The sequence below is a fragment of the Crotalus tigris genome, unplaced genomic scaffold (genome assembly GCF_016545835.1).
Source record: "Crotalus tigris isolate CLP2741 ecotype Arizona unplaced genomic scaffold, ASM1654583v1 scf7180000024282.1769268, whole genome shotgun sequence".
Classification (NCBI taxonomy): domain Eukaryota; kingdom Metazoa; phylum Chordata; class Lepidosauria; order Squamata; family Viperidae; genus Crotalus; species Crotalus tigris.
Genome location: NW_024100454.1, coordinates 1,004,364 through 1,021,157, shown reverse-complemented (window position 1 = coordinate 1,021,157; position 16,794 = coordinate 1,004,364). Strand labels below are relative to the sequence as shown.

The 16,794-nt window shown below is 36.4% G+C and overlaps 1 protein-coding gene across 3 annotated transcripts in view; it reads left to right on the top strand.

Moving 5' to 3' along the window:
* The window catches only part of HEG1 (heart development protein with EGF like domains 1), an 82,619-nt gene extending 72,122 nt beyond the window's left edge, over window positions 1-10,497 (top strand). For all 3 annotated transcript variants that reach the window (XM_039323760.1, XM_039323761.1, XM_039323759.1), the window contains 5 exons: window positions 1,829-1,871; window positions 2,640-2,677; window positions 3,951-4,038; window positions 4,738-4,912; window positions 6,082-10,497. In XM_039323760.1, the coding sequence (XP_039179694.1) occupies window positions 1,829-1,871; window positions 2,640-2,677; window positions 3,951-4,038; window positions 4,738-4,912; window positions 6,082-6,231 (494 nt within the window). In that variant the 3' untranslated portion in view covers window positions 6,232-10,497. The remainder of the gene's footprint in view (window positions 1-1,828; window positions 1,872-2,639; window positions 2,678-3,950; window positions 4,039-4,737; window positions 4,913-6,081) is intronic.
* Window positions 10,498-16,794: the final 6,297 nt, after the last annotated feature.

Here is a 16,794-nt window from a genome sequence, read left to right as displayed (position 1 = left end):
GGTGTTCATGTCTGAAAAAATTCAATATTTCCAGATATCAAGGTAGTCTTTTAAATATTGAGCCTCTGAGGCTCTAATCACAATGGGTATAACAACACATTTCATTTTCTATAAGTGTTCAGTTTTGATCTGCAAGTCCTAGTATTTCATATTTTTTTTCCAATTTCCAATCCTCAATCTTAGCATCACCCAGTAAAGCAGCATCAATAACCAGATTTTCTTTTTTCCAATGACTGTTGTAGCAGGCATGTTATGAACAAGATGCCAGTGTATTTGGATCTTAAATTCCAATAGGATCTTAACCCAAAACCTTCTCAACTTGATGGACCCAGTAGTTTTTACTACATTCAGATCCAAACCTCTGGCAAAGTTTCCAATGAATAATTCTAGCAACTTGGTCATCATGCTACTGATAGGATTTTGCAAATATTATTAAAAAGTGTGAGCTTTTGTAGCTGTAGGTAGCAGAAAGGCTAGATAAATTTGTTAGTTGGAAAAGGTGCTACCAGAGTCCTCTTAATTGCTCTATTATCATACACTAACATGGGTCTCCTCCTCCAGTGAGTTGTGGGAATTTCTCCAAGCAATGACTCTACTGTATGGAGAAGCAGGGATCAATGATAATGACTCAAAGGGAATATCTCATTATAGGAACTAAATGAATTTTGCCATCAGTAACGATAGAAGAGAATAATCTGTAGATCACGGAATGAACTGTGGAGTGCTCTCTGAGCTTGGTTTTTTGCTTGCACAGATTTCATTACCCAATTTCACCATCAGTGTTTGGAATGAGCAGAAGAAAAAAGGATTGAAATGAAAAGCATATGTTTTAGTCAAATAGTACGGACAGAATATCTGTAGCTCAGGGTTGAACTGCAGGGTCTTTGGTGCTCTCTGAGCTTGGTTGTTTTCTTGCAGATGTTTCATTACCCAAACTAGGTAACATCATCAGTGCACTGTTAATGAAACATCTGCAAGAAAAAAAAAACAAGCTCAGAGAGAGCACCAAGGATCACATAGTCATACTGTGCTAGCTGCTTAATTAGGGAATGTTGTAATAATTATCTGAGTAGATGCTGCTCTCCTCATTGATTGATTTCAGGTCTGCCATAGTGCAGGATTCCAGATTCTTTTTCAAATGTTGGTCATTCTGATAGGTGCCAATATCTCAGTTGACATTGAAAGACACCATTGAAAGACTAAGCAAAGATATGAGTCGGAGCCATTTATATATTTTATCTATGTTTATTTCCTGTCTATAATTACCTCAAAGCTGCTTTTCTCCCTATAAAGAAACAAAATAGAGGTTTTAAGTCTTCAAACTCCGTTCCCCCTTCCCTCATATGAAGTATGGAGTTGTGCTGAACTCCTTGACTTTTTTATGTATTTTCCTATAAGAAGTGTTCAATCACAACCACTATTGTGAAATAATACTGACCTCTACTGGTCAGTTGGTTTAAATACATTTAACTGACCTTTATTTACACATATAGAACTTGCACAGATACTGATTTAAAAAAAAAACCAGTCTATCACCTTTTTACCTCCTTAATGACCTTAAACAGTCCTTAACATTGTACTTTCTGAGAGTCGTTGTTGGGAATTAGAAGATTGGCACAGTTGAGTCTATGGAACTCATAAAAAAATCTGCTTTTGTCTCATAGCATATCTGATTTGAAACTGATTTTGGAAAAAAAGTATCGTACAAGATATGGTGGCTTCTTAAAAAGCAAGCCTTTATATTGTACAGCTAATTCCTTTGAATCTTAACAATTATATTTTTTCAGTCATTGGCATTTTATTCATCATTTTTTTCTCTGATTTTTAGCATGTGAAGATGGGTATAAACTTGAGAATGACACTTGTGTGAGGTAGGAAAAATATGGAGCTGTTCTTTTCCTTGTTTTCAGTACTGTACTGAATGTAAGCCTAAGTCCATTGCATGGAGGAGGGAGAGGGTAGGAAGGAAAAGAGATCGTCTTCTGCCAGTTTGTTCTAGTGGTTAAGGACCAGGCTAGAAAGTGGGACTGTGAGTTCAAGTCCTGTCTTAGCCATGAAAGCCACTTGGGTGACCTTAGGCTAGTCACTCCCTCTCAGCCCAGCATACCTCACAGGGTTGTTGTTGTGAGAAAAATAGGAGGAGGAAGATGTGTTGAATATGCTCATCACCTTGAGTTATTTGTAGAAATAATGGTGGGATACAAATAAATAAAAAAGTATACAATGTTTGTTGCTCTTAGAGGAATGAACCAGGATCATAGGGCGTTGATGGGTCTCAGATAGCAATAGCACTTAGGCTTATATACCATTTCACAGCGGTTTACAGAGTCAGGAAGTTTTCCCCAACAATCATTTTACTGACCTCGGAAGGATGGAAAGTTGAATCAGCCTTGAGCTGGTCAGCATCAAACTGCTGGCAGTCGGCAGAATCACTGCATTCTAACCACTGCACCACCACGGCTCCACAGATGAATCAGTCCATGGGAAGAGACAGAGTATTAGCGTTAGAATTTACAGGAGAGGGATCCTTTTTACTTTTTTTACTCTATTCATCCAATCCATTTTAGATGAATGGATTCATGCTGAAGAGGTTGTGGTTCATACATAAGAGACTAAAACTATGTCTCCATTGTTTTCAGTTGTCCATTTGGATTGGGGGGATTCAACTGCAGGAATCGTATGTATCCAGTCCAATGTTCTTACTTATTCTATCTAGTTTTATTTGCATTCCTTAATTTTAATACTTCCTTCCATTGTAGTTTATCACTGATAAACATATCTGTGATAAATCACCTATAATTATATAAAACCAATCAATTTAGAAAATATTTATCTCAGAAGTATCTTAACCTACATAACTTAAATATAACATACAAACATTATATATTTATCTATATAAAATATAATTAAATTGAATATGCATTCAAAATTTACAATTCTTCCAGATTTGGTTACTGTTTAATATAATATATGTTAATACATTTTAATATATACTATACTGTGTTTAACATAATATATTTATAACTTTATAACCTTCTATCTTCCTTCTGCATTTATTTATTTGCTTGTTTACTCATTCAATTTGGATGCCACCTGACTCCAACTGACTCGGGGATGTGGATCTTTCCATTTTGTGAAAGGCTTATGCAAAAGGTTTAATTTGACACAAAATTTGCACCCATTTCTGATTGGAGGACTGGTGCCATCCTTTCAGTGTGGTGGAGAAAATGAGCTTATGTACGGATGCAGAATCCCTTCAAGCTGGACAAAATGCTTTGTTGAAAGATATGGCTGCTGCTCCCAAATATCTCGCTGAGGTGGATCCTGAAAAATACTGAACACACAATTTAAAAAAGAAAGAAAAGAAATTCAGCAGATCCCTAGAAAGATGATAGAACATAATATGGGATTCCGATCCAATAGCATTCCAAAATCCTTTCTTTAGTGCTCCCTAAACAAACTAATAGCCTTAAGGCTACCTTAAATTAGATGATTCAGGTAGATTGACAATCTGATTCCTTCTGGTTCATATTCCAAAACAAGACCTAAACATTTACTTGAGATCAGAAACAGAATGTCTGCCTTTGCAGGAGTTTTGAAATAATGTGACTCCCAAACCATATCGCCTTACAGCCTTTTGAACTAGCCAGAGTTTTTGGACTGTCCCAAAAAGAAGTTTGCAAAGGCAACAGTATAAGCTAATATTTTAATTAGTTTGTTATGGGAGTATTGTCATTCAGCCAAACTGTTTTTCGTTCAGTTCCCTCCAAGATCTGAGTTGGTTGAATCTGCCATTGGATGGAGATAAGCATTCCATGACTTCAACAAAGGTCAGAGTTTCCAGTTAAGGGACATTTTGCAGAGAACGGGAAACTGAAAGCCTCTTATTGCTAGTTATTCTAGTAAAAAAATATATAATGGCAGTTAAAATGGCCTGTTCTTTGTTTTAGCCTACCAGCTTATCACCATCGTGATTGCAGCAGCTGGAGGGGGACTTCTGCTCATCATGGGAATAGCTCTTATAGTCACGTGCTGCCAGTAAGTACCATAAATGTCTCATCCTTTGATTTTTTTAAAAACTATTTAAATAACATTAATAAGAAATAAAAACAGTTTTTAATTTTTGAAAAGGTTCCTATTGATTATATCTTTATTGATCAATTTGCTTTGCATGTTTAAACAATAGTTATCTTTGCAAACATCAGGAAGGTCCAAGAGGACAGAAAACAATTTCAACCATGTCATGAAGCCTGTGTTGGCAATAATAAGCAGATGTTCCAATACTGAATAGAGGAAATTGTTTTTTGAGATTATATATTTCATGTTACTAAAGAAGAGAGTTTGATATTCTTGTTTTCCTGCCTTCTGTCCAAACAACGTATTATATCCTAGCCACAATTCTGTGATCAGTAAATTAGGCTAAGAAAAATAATGTATATAATCCTCTAGCAATAGCAATAGCAGTTAGACTTATATACCACTTCATACTGCTTTACAGCCTTCTCTAAGAGGTTTACAGAGTCAGCAAATTGCCCCTCATTTCACCGACCTTGGAAAGATGGAAGGCTGAGTCAACCTTGAGCCAGTCAGAATCGAACTCCTAGCAGTGGGCATAGTCAGCCTGCAATACTGCATTCTAACCACTGCGCCACCACAACTCTACCCAATGAATGTTTAAGTAGGCACTTTTCCACTTCACACTATTTAGCCTGCAGATAAATGTATTTTTCTTTTCAGAAAGAATAAAAATGATATAAGCAAACTCATCTTCAAAAGTGGAGACTTCCAAATGTCACCGTATGCAGAATATCCCAAAAACCCTCGTGTTCAGGACTGGAGCAGAGAAACCATTGAAATGCAAGAGAACGGGAGTACTAAAAACCTATTACAGATGACAGATGTTTACTATATGGTATATATTCCTACATTGAATGAATGTCTGGGAAAGATAGGCATTTTGCAATAATTCAGAGACTCGTAAGAATAAAAAGCTGGATTCTCTTACCAATCGTTTAACATAAAAGGAAAATACAGCAAACAGTCACTGAGAAATGAACAAAATGAAGGTTATGAGATGATTCATATTACAGTATTTCATACAGACTTGGATTGGCAGCTATGATAGCTTCTTCAATAATGTTCAAATACAGGTTGACCTCAACTTACAACCATTTGTTTAGTGTCCATTCAAAGTTACATCAGAACTGCAAAAAAGTGATTTATGACTGGTATTCACACCTAAGACTGTTGCAGCATCCCCACGGTCATGTGATCAACATTTGGGCATTTGGCAACTGGGATATGTTTATGACCGTTGCACTCTCGTGTGATCGCCATTTATAAACTTCCCAGCTGACTTCTGACAAGCAAAATCAGTGAGGGAAGTCAAATTTGCTTAATGGCTGCATGAGTCACTTAACAACTGGAATGATTTACTTAGCAGCTAGGGCAAAAAAAAAGTCATAAAATGGGGCAAAACTCACTTGCCTTGCTCAGTGATGATGGAAATTTTGGTCTCGGTTATTGGTCGTAAGGCGAGGACTACCTGTATTGCAGGTTGTAGGTATCCACTGCTTTGCCTGCATCTAAAACCTATTAGAATTCTTTTCTTTGGGTTTTTAAATTTTAAAATACTTTTAAACTAGTTGCCAAGTTGTTGATCATTGATCAGGAATGTATTTCCTTTGCATGATTGGATTCCCAAAGATGTTTATCTAAGTTAGATGATAATGGAAAGAATACTATTGGATTGATTTTATATACGTGTATTTGTCCTGTTCCTTTGACCACTTTCCTTTTTTGTTTTGGACACTATAATGTTTTCCATTTATTGTATATTAATTTTTAAATCCCAGGGGGTTGGAATGCAATGTTCATTATTATTGAATGGCTTCCAATAGGAGAATGGCAAAGAGATATAATCCCCTCTGTTTCTAGCAGCATACGAAGCTGAAAGAAAAGGAAAAGCTTGAAGGGAAAAGTGCCTGCCAGAGAAATATTTAGCTCTGTGTCCATTTAAAAAAACTGACAAGTGTTGAATTATTCTTTCCTTCTTTTCTATGTAAATCTCTCCCCTTTCAGCCAGCTAATCTAAGGAATCCTGAACTAGAAAGAAATGGAATCTATCCGCCCTACACAGGTCTTCCAGGATCTCGACACTCCTGTATCTACCCTGGGCAATATAACCCATCCTTCATTAGCGATGACAGCAGAAGAAGAGATTATTTTTAACGCGGGTGGAAAAGGCAGTTGGGTAGCAAATGAGACCTGTGTATGCAGTGTGTTTCCCAAGTATGCAGTCATCAGACAACTCGGTCACAACTGTGTACAGAAGGGGACTTTAAAACTTGGAAACTGTGGAAAACCCCGGAAGGAGCTGCACACAAGGAGCCATTCTCCAGCTCTTGCTGAGCGGCGAAAAGAGGGCAGGTGTGAAAAGCAAGTCCATGCGTCTGGTTGTTGGGAAAGACAAAGGAGAAACTCATTCTGTGTATTTTCCTCACCACTAATTGTGTCACATAATGTGAACATAATAATAGATCGTGAAAGCAAAACTAACAAACACTGTGGATGACACGCTAAATCTGATGCCATTAGGGTGTGTTGTGTTTACAGATAGTATCTAGTGTGCTAGGTTTGTGTTGCCCAAATTTGTTAATGCAAAGCTGGCTTGAATGAATGTTATGGAATGAATCCTTCCTCTGTTGCCAGGTGTCTGCTAGGAGGTACTTACAGCATGTTGCTCACCTAGTGGTGGAGATGGGTACGGGAATGTGGCCTAGAGATATGGGATCCTCATGCAGAACCCAAGGTGGGGTTTTATCCCTCCTGAAAAGAAAAAAAAATGATTCTCCCATGATCTGTCCTGTTACTTGGTTATGGCCTAAGTTTTACCAGTGCTACTTAACTCATTGACCTTATTCATTATTCCCTAGGCCAGATACAAAAAAGTTATGTTTAATTATGTTCTGTGGATTTTTTTTCTTCCTTTCTAATGTCTAAAGGTAATGAGGATGTAGATCTGTCTATAGAGATTCTCAATTATCCAGGTCATAGTTGTCCCAAAGCTGCTTTTTCCAAAAGGCAGCTAGACTTTACTTTTTTCTTTGAAAACCCTTTTGCTTCTCAACCAAGAAGCTTCTTCGGTTCTATTGAAGAAGTTCTAACTTCAGTTAGAATTGAAGAAGCTTCTTGGATAAGAAGTGAAATATTTTCAAAGAAGAAAATATTTGGAATGAGGGCGTAGATCATCTGCATGTAATACAATCTTCTCTAATAGATTATATTATCCAGAACCTGGCAAAGTTTTTCCAGGTCTGCAAAGTTGCTCCTACATCATTGCACAATGTAAAGTTTGTATTAGTGCACAAAATGTACAAACAGAAATAATGCAAGACAGCTTAATCTCATACTGTATATTACTTAATTGCTCATAGACTTCTTTATAACATTTCCTGATTTATTTATTTATTTTTTTAAAAAAACCTTTGGGGAACTTTGATATTTGTTCTAAACAAGTGCTATTCTGAAAAGAGATCTTTGTCAAGGTGTGGCAAGTTGGTAGGTATGGCTGAGTGGAACTTGAACTTAATTATGAAAGTTCACGAATGGCGAAGGACCAGGTGTGCAGATTATTCATTTGCATTAGAAGAGTACAGAATGTGAGCAAATTGAACAGAAGATCAGGTGATCAGTTCAACTTTGGTCCATCAGAATCACATGGAGCAGACTGTGCTTACCTTGTGCAGTAGTTCCCTATTTGCAACACTGTACAAAATAGTACACAAAAATATACAGTGACGCAGAAGAAAAAATGCACAACAGAGGCTGCCACATCCAGTTTGCCTCCAGGATTGGCTACTCAAAATGGAATAATCTATGAAGTCCCTGGAACTATCCTCCATGGTTATACCTAATTCAGTAATCAGAGGAGTAGACAGTTTAGCGCTGGTGATATTTTGGGGGCATACTATGGCCTAGTAATAAAATACTCATTTAGACAAAAGGCAAGGCAATGAGGTACGTCCATTCACCAATTTATTTATTAAGAATGCCTCTGATGTCTGACACGTTGTCAGAAATATAAGTTGTTTTGTAGGATGCTACTTTGCTTTAGAGCAGACTAGCATCACATTCATTGTTTCAAATTAAAATCCAGAAGAAGAAAAAAATAGGGAAGAAAGCTTCATGGGCATCAAAAGACACAATGTTATCTCTGGCCATAATGTTGGAAATCCAGGAATTATAACAATTGTCCAAGGTATTTCTGGGAAAATTGATCATTTCAAGAAGCTAAGATAAAACTAAAGCAGCCACATCTGTACATCTAAGCATATATTGCTCCTCTTCTGTTTATAGACTAAGTAGGGTCTAATGATAGGACAGGTGGAAGGAAAGAAAAGAGGGCAACCTATAGCAAGGTAGATGGAACCAGTAATGGGTACACCATTGGAAGACTTGAAAGACCAAGTTAGGGACAGATCATCTTAGAGAAATTCTATGCGGTCACTAAGGACTAACATTGACTTGATAGCATATATGCAATCAAAGTAGATGAAGTAGCTTTTCCTCAACCTATGCAGAGACTATAATAGAAGGTTATTTTCTCAAAACACCTGGAACACACCAGGTTGGGAAAAACTGTATTTTATTTCAGTCTTTAACTTCTCCGTTTTTGAAATGATGTAGAAACAATGTGTTGACAGTATTTATATTGAACTGTGTGCTATTCAGATTGCTGCCTTCTAAACTGGGATTTACTGCATGATGAACTTAAGACTGTAGAAAGCCCTCCATTATGTGAAGATTTTTCCCAAAGCTGATTGGACTAGAAGACCTCCATGGTCCTTTCCAACTCTGTTATTCTGATCCTGCTTCATAGGAAGTATAAGTGTGAATTATTGGATCCAACACAACATAACTTGGGGCCGAAGGAGTGGGGTGGGGGAGCCTTTCAGCATGAGTCAAATTGTATTTGTGCTGCCTCATGATTGCACATATACACCCAAAGAGATGGTCAATGCTGCCATGAACTAGCAACACTGCCCTTACTAACTATCTACTTGATAGCTCCACAAACAACATGGTAGGTCAATGTGTCTCAAGCAGGACTTTGTTTTTAGACAGGAAAAAAAAAACATCTGTGGTCTATGTTCATTTTCCAAGAAAGGTGTCATTCCCTTAGTTTAAACAACCAAACTGTTACTTACACCATCAATTTATACCACAAGTTTAAACAAAATATCTAATTCCTTAATTGAATCCTGTCATTATATCCTTCAACCTGAGTGAATCCTGCCATTAAATATCCTGGAGATTGAGGTTTTGTACTAGATGGATAGGTTTCATATACTGTAGTGAATTCTTATCATTTTGGCCAACCATCATTCTCAGTATTTCCTTGGGGACAACCATAACAATTTCTTAACTTGTCATAAATAGGCACATATTTCCACTGCAGATGTATTCTTCAAAGATGATAACAGTGAAAGCTCTGTGGAGTTTAATTTTGTTGCCAAGCAACAAAAAAAAACCCTTCCCTCCATAAAGGGGAACCAAAGTAGTTATTAATTTATTTAGCTGAAATAATTGGATTTTTCCAGGTGATCGTCTTGAATCATCATTGTTTAATATCAGCGTGCTGAAACTGATGTTTAAAAACCTTAATTGGGTTTTATTTATTTACTTTTTACAAAGGGCAAGCTTGACTATTTTGAGAAAATATTTAAGGTTATGAATATATGTACTTATATGAAATACATTCTAACAAACCAAATAATTATTTCCCTTGGAGGCCTGGCCTTCTGATGATAACATAAATATCTATAAGCATAGGCATATTAATTCAGGGGTGATCAATTATGCTGGCCCTCCTCTCAGCTGTATTAAAATTGCCTATTCCTGCTTTTCTTTGTGAAATTTATAAATCAGATATTTTTTGCAAGAAAATAATAAGCACTGATTTCTATGAAATTAGTTTGCTTCACAGAAAGTTCTCCAGAGCATCATGTATTATCTTACATCATTTGTTAAAATTTTAACTCCTGAGTATGTGAAAAGTTTGAACCTAATGTTAGTTTTACATGAAATCTCCGTCTTTCGTTTTGTTATAAAATTTACATTTGTTACTTTTATTAGGTCATGCTCAAAGCTGCATGTGATACCTTCAAAGAGAAATCATGCCTTGTGTTTTTCTCCATGATGACCCTGAATTACTGACCATTAATGACTTGTAATTATTGTATTGTACCTTGTTCAGCTTTGCATATCTGTGAACATATCTTCTGATTTGTTTTGGTTATTTTATTTCCCCACACAGTGTTATTTAAAATCGTATCTTATTTGCAACCTTCACTAATTATACAGTAATGTAGTTCTAAAGTATAATTTCTAAAAATTGGATTATTTTTATACCAGCATCCAACATATTTGAACTCTGGCGTTATAGTCAGTATGTTAAAAAAAAGGCTACAATAAAAGTATTAATAATATTCTCAACATGAGTTTTTATTGGAACAATCGGGGTGTTAACCAAAGCTACGCTTCCATATGGAAGAAATAAGTATATTCTTGTCTTCATATAGACATAGGCAAATAACTATGGCTGTGGATTTTGAGATCATCGTGTATAAAAGTAACATTAATTCTAGAATCCTGGGACAGATGAGGAATCTTAGCAGATGCATTCAGATGTGTGCATTTATTGAATTTGTACACAAGGGTCTTCATTTAATATTGCAAATGAAGACAGCATGAGGCAGGCTTTCCTGGGAGTAGTTTAATAACTGGAATACCATTACCATAAAGTTTTTCTTCTAAGAGGCAACCTTACTGATGGGAGCAAAGCAAAATATTGGAGGTTCTTCTCAAGAATATATAGAGTGTATATATGGAAGAAAGTAGCTTATAATATAACCTTGTCCCAAGTTGTTTAATATTTAAAAGAAGAGTGGACTGTCAAGCCAATTATGCAAGCCACTTTACGAATGATAAACATGTAGGTGAAGCCAGGACTTTGTCTCTAATGAAGTCTATTTTAGGGTTCTATTTACATCTATATAGTATATATTTACTGTATACTGTGTATGATAAAGGCTTCTTCAAACTGAGCTTGGCTTTTGACATCCCAGTCAAAAGCTAACATCTTTGCTATGAGACAGCTTGCCATGAGACAATTAAATGTATGAATCGTTTCATCAATTACTTTTATTATTGGTGACCACATTTTTGTTGAAATTGTTGTAACTCTTGTATTTCCGGATTGACTTTATTTTATTAATATTGACCACAATTCCATTGAAATTAATTTAACTTTTGTATTCGTTGAATTGTCCAGTGGCAAGTTGTCTCGTGGTGAGTTGACCGTGGCAAGTTGTCCCACGCTGAGTTGGCCATGGTGAGTTGTCCCTTTTTACATTGATATAATAGCCACCATCAATTGTAAAAAATAAGAAAAGGTTTGGAGGGACAAAGCCTCTTTCCTCATCTTATGAGTCAACTCTCCATGTATCAGGCTCAGGAAAATGACAATAATGCCATCTCAGAACCGAAAATAAATACTTACTGTGCAATTCTTTAATTTATCCCTGGTCTAGAACAAGATGGAAATCGTTTAGCAAAATAGGCCTATCAGAGACCAACGTTAGCTTCAACTTATCTAGAGACTTTGGACTAAGGTTTGGTTTGATTCCACCAAAGTGCAGAATTTTAGTTGTCCAGAGAATCCTGTTCAATTTGGTGCAGCTGGAGAAAGTTTCATTCCATTACAGAATACCTATTAAGGCCAGAGCCTGATTTTATACTGTATGTAATCTGTTCATAACCAGTAAACTCCCGACTTTTTTTTAATGGTTGCATGTGATTATGTCCTAAATATAAGTTATCACTTTGAATCCAAGGGAAATGGTAATGGTCAAATGCATTGTGGTCAAGCAGAGAGGCTGTTCTTAATTCTACTTTTGCGCAGCAGAAGCAAAAAGGGGCTTTGAGGTCCTAGGTTAATTCGGTCTAAATTTCCCTTCAGGCAAGAAGAACTTTATTTATATTGTTTATTTATTAAATTTGTATGCCGCCCATCTCACCAAGAGTCTAGATAGATTACAGTCAAGTAAAAACAACAAGATAAAACCTTAAAATATTAAAATAATAAATATTAACATTAAAATTGGCTAAAAATCATCAAAGTTGGAAAGGAAGGCAGCAAAATTCTCCACAGGGTGGAGCTGGAATCTTATCTCAATCCATTAACTACCACCAGACCCTTTAAAGGCTTTGGATCCAAAAGTCCTCGTACCCCATCCTTGCTGATAAAGCAAATCCCTTACATGATTTTTCTAACACTTTATTGCACCTGAAAAAAAAAGAGGCTATGAATACTATCAAAGAAAGAAGGAAGAAAAAGAAAAAGTGTTATGAACTTTCTCCCTGAGATTGGAACACTTCCTCCAATCCTAAAGGGAAAATCCAAACGACTCTATTGTAAGGAAGTAGATAATAATCTTACTGTGATCATTTGACCTGTACTAACAAGAAAACCAAGATGATGGCATCTGGCCCTCTCAATTCCTGGCAAATAGATGGGGAAGAAATGGAGATAGTGACAGATTTTATCTTCCTGGGCTCCAAGATCACCGCAGATGGGGACTGCAGCCAAGAAATCAAAAGACGCTTGCTCCTAGGGAGGAAAGCTATGGCAAATCTAGACAGCATACTAAAAAGCAGAGACATCACCCTGCCAACAAAAGTACGTATAGTCAAGGCCATGGTTTTCCCAGTTGCACTGTATGGCTGCGAAAGTTGGACCATAAGAAAGGCTGAGCGCCAAAAAATTGAGGCCTTTGAACTATGGTGCTGGAGAATACTCCTGCAAGTCCCCTGGACTGCAAGGCGCTCAAACCAGTCAGTCCTAGAGGAGATCAACCCTGACCGCTCTTTAGAAGGCCAGAACCTGAAGTTGAAACTCAAGTACTTTGGTCACCTAATGAGAAGGAAGGACTCACTGGAGAAGAGCCAAACGCTGGGAAAGATTGAGGGCAATAGAAGAGTGGGACAACAGAGAATGAGGTGGCTGGATGGAGTCACTGAAGCAGTAGGTGTGAGCTTAAATGGATTCCAGAAGATGGTAGAGGACAGGAAGGCCTGGAGGAATGTTGTCCATGGGGTCGCAATGAGTTGGACACGATTTCACAACTAACAACAACAATAAGATAAAATGTAAGATAAAAAATTGTATTAAAAATATTCCATATTTTTCCATATTCCCATCAAGATGATAAATCAAAACTCACTTAAAATTACTTAGCTCTCTAGTGGGAGACAATGCAAACAATAGTAGAGACTATCTATCTATCTATCTATCTATCTATCTATCTATCTATCTATCTATCTATCTATCTATCATCTATCATCTATCTATCTATTTCATATGCCACCCATCTTACTACCCAAAGCAACTCTGGCCAGCTCTATAATATAAAATATTTAAGAGTGTAGCTCAGGTCTAAAACATCTATGACAATAATGCTAATGAACTGGAACACCTGTTTACAACAATCCATGCAAGTCCAAGGTCCTAACTAAAAAAGCATCAATTAATCATCCATTAGTGGCTTAAAATAGTACAGCTCATGGTAATAAAAGTTGCACCAGATTGTGAAATATAGTCAGATGAAACATACTTGGAGGAAACCACTGAAATCAACGAGGGTTGAATTAGTTATGATGAATATAATAAGAGGAAACTCACTGCCAAATGTATTTTATGTATATCTTAGATATGCATATTTAAATACTTCTTAAGGTATACCTATATACGAAACTGGGTTCTTTCTTAATTATTAAATATGTTTTGGAATTACATAGCATTTCTTTGGAGTCTGGTTATTTCTAGGCATTTTCAATAATCTGGCTTTTTTTAAGATATGGCTTAAGCTTGAGTCCATCCAACTGAACAGCTGGACGATGTGCATGCATCTACTATTTCATCTGTTTTAAAGAATTTCATATACAGATGTGTTGCTTTTTTACTGAAATTCATGACAGACTATGTGCAAATTAATTAGCAACAAACTCTAAGGAATTTATCTTACAGCAAGGCAGACAGGTTGAAAAACCTGTTTCTTAGAGACCAGATCTGTTATGCAACTGAGCATCACTTTCCACAAATTCAACTTTTATGTAGAGAATTAGTGATGGAATCTTCAGGGTTTCACTTTCTGTTTAGCTACTTATTATTAATCACCTGGGATTCCTGGTAAAACATTGCTTTGTAGTTCAAACTATGAATTTAGCTGAAGGAGGTTGAATAGTTTCTGCTCTTTTCTTTCACCTTTCACCCACGTGACTATTTCACTTCTGATAATGATTTCTTCCGGGATCATGAATTCAGCAGAATAAACTTATATCACAAGTAATCTTGTAGGATCCAATCTGGGTCAGTCACCAGGATCAGAAGTTTAGTCTTCCAAGCTTTCGGACTCATTCTGGATCCCATGCTTGGAGTACTGCTCTCTATTGGAATGAGAAGATAGAGTAATAGAAGTTTCCTGAGGATCGGCTCCAGTGCAAGAGTCCGAAAGCTCGGAAAACTAAATCTCTGATCCCAGATTGGATCCCGCAACATTATCCTGGGACACGTATATTTGCCTTCATTCACAAGTAATCTTATCTTACTTGGTTAAAGGCCAAGGAGAAACAATGGGAAAATTGGTGATCGAAGCATGAACAAAATAAAATCACCTATTTATTTTCACAAATTCATTCCTCAGCTAAAAAGGCATAGAGATGCATAAACACTCCATAATTATATTGATACTAATAATATGTATTCTGAAATAAGTTTGTGGTATCCATCAAATGCAATTACTGCATAAAAGCAAATAAGTTCATGTAACAAGGGAATAAAAAACATCCAATTAGACTTCAATCTAATTGTCCTTTGGAGGATGTCCCGGGGATATGAGATGTTTCAGAGTTCTCTTTTTGTAACTGAAGAAAAAGCTTTTGAGTTCTGAACAGGTCAATCTAGCCTTGAATTTCCCCTCTCGGACAGTACCTATACATTTCTCCATTTTTTCCCTTTTTATCATCAGAACTTGAACATGGAGAGATAAGAAAGAGAGAACAGGTACAGTATGTTGTGTGTGTGCATGGGGGGAAATCATGGGAATTTAGGGTTTGTTCATCTTCTATGCCTACAAGAAAAATAGACAGTTATGGATACTGATCCAAATTCTCCTCAATTTCTTTTTTAAAAAATGCATCCAAGAGGATAGGCACAACCTTTTATGTCAATTTATTTTCTAATGTAATAAGATGGGGTTGGTTTTTTCTGCAATTTCCAAACCCTAATAGTATCTCTAACATTAGTTATCCTATAAAACAGAAAATAAGTATTGACCTTTAAAAGAACACTTAAAATCTAGTTCAGTGACTAACAGAAGACACCCACTGGTGCCTTCAGTCACCACCGTTTCTGCTTTCCTCAATTAGATGTAGGAATAAAAAAAATTAATCCATTTCCTTTTTTCACATACTATTTTCTATAAATAATGGGAAGAAAAAGAAAGATAAACAGGTAGCTTAAGTAATATTAGCAATGTCTAAACCATTCTAAAGGAGCAATCCAAGGAGGGCAACAAGAAGAAAGGTGGAGAAAGACTTGAGTGCAGGGACTGTTCATACTGGGTGAAGGGAAGAAAATAGAATGGTCCATTTAGCACAGCAGTGAAACAATAAAACCTTGGAGGGCATTGGAACCATTCTACTCTGTTACTGAAATGCCAACTTTCACCATCTCCAGAGAGGATTTTATGATGAAGGTTCAAGTTATTGGATGAACGTTTCAGCAGCATCTGGAAGAAGACTTCCAGAAGAGAACATCTTTTTCCAAGGATCAGTTTTCATTTCCACCTGAAGAAAGGAAAACTTGCAAAAAAAATCGATGTCTCCTGAGAATAAAAATAGATTGTGTTGTCTTTTAGTTGGCATTCAGAGTCCTTTCAGAATCCTTCAATTAACAAGAAAACAATCCCAGAGCACATGTAAAAAGTACTCATTCTCGATATTGTATTTGAAAAATTTAATCAGAAGTAACTCCTATGGTGTTTTCCTTAATTCATGGAGACTTAATGACTACTTAACTACATATTTGATTGTTGTAATTGCTTAGAGTAGAGAAAAAGGCTCTTTGCTTAGATATGTTTTGATTGCTATCCTTTCAAAATCCAGACTTATACATCTAGAAGTTTTATGTGAAGTTTTATAATTTTTGGACTTCTAGAACAATCTCAGTCCCTTTGAAGCAAAAGTTAGTTTGGAAACAATTCCCCTTCCCATTATTTCTTTCCAGAGGGAGGAGAGACCTAATGTTTGCTCTTTTATGAATGTTAAGAGCCATTTCAACCTCCATATGAATGTAGTAACTGGGGTATTGAACTTCTGGTGACATTAAATGCATCCCACAATATCTGTGAGCATATTAGGAGGGATGGTGGGGTTCAGAACTAGACCTGGGACCCAAGAAACAGCCTTGTGTTACTTCTGTTCATCAACTAATTTGTTAACAACAAGCAAAAGGATTAGCATATCCTACTCATTAATGGACACTCTTGTGTTTAGAATTATCTATTGAAGCATATGTTCGGATCAAGTTGAGAAATACATTAAATGTCTATTGTACTTCAAGGTTTGGAAGGTCTTTGGCCATATATTAACTGATATGATCCACCTATAACTCTGATGTCAATTAAAATGTGAACTCTGTCCTCAGCCTAGTGATGTAAAGGACGCTAATTT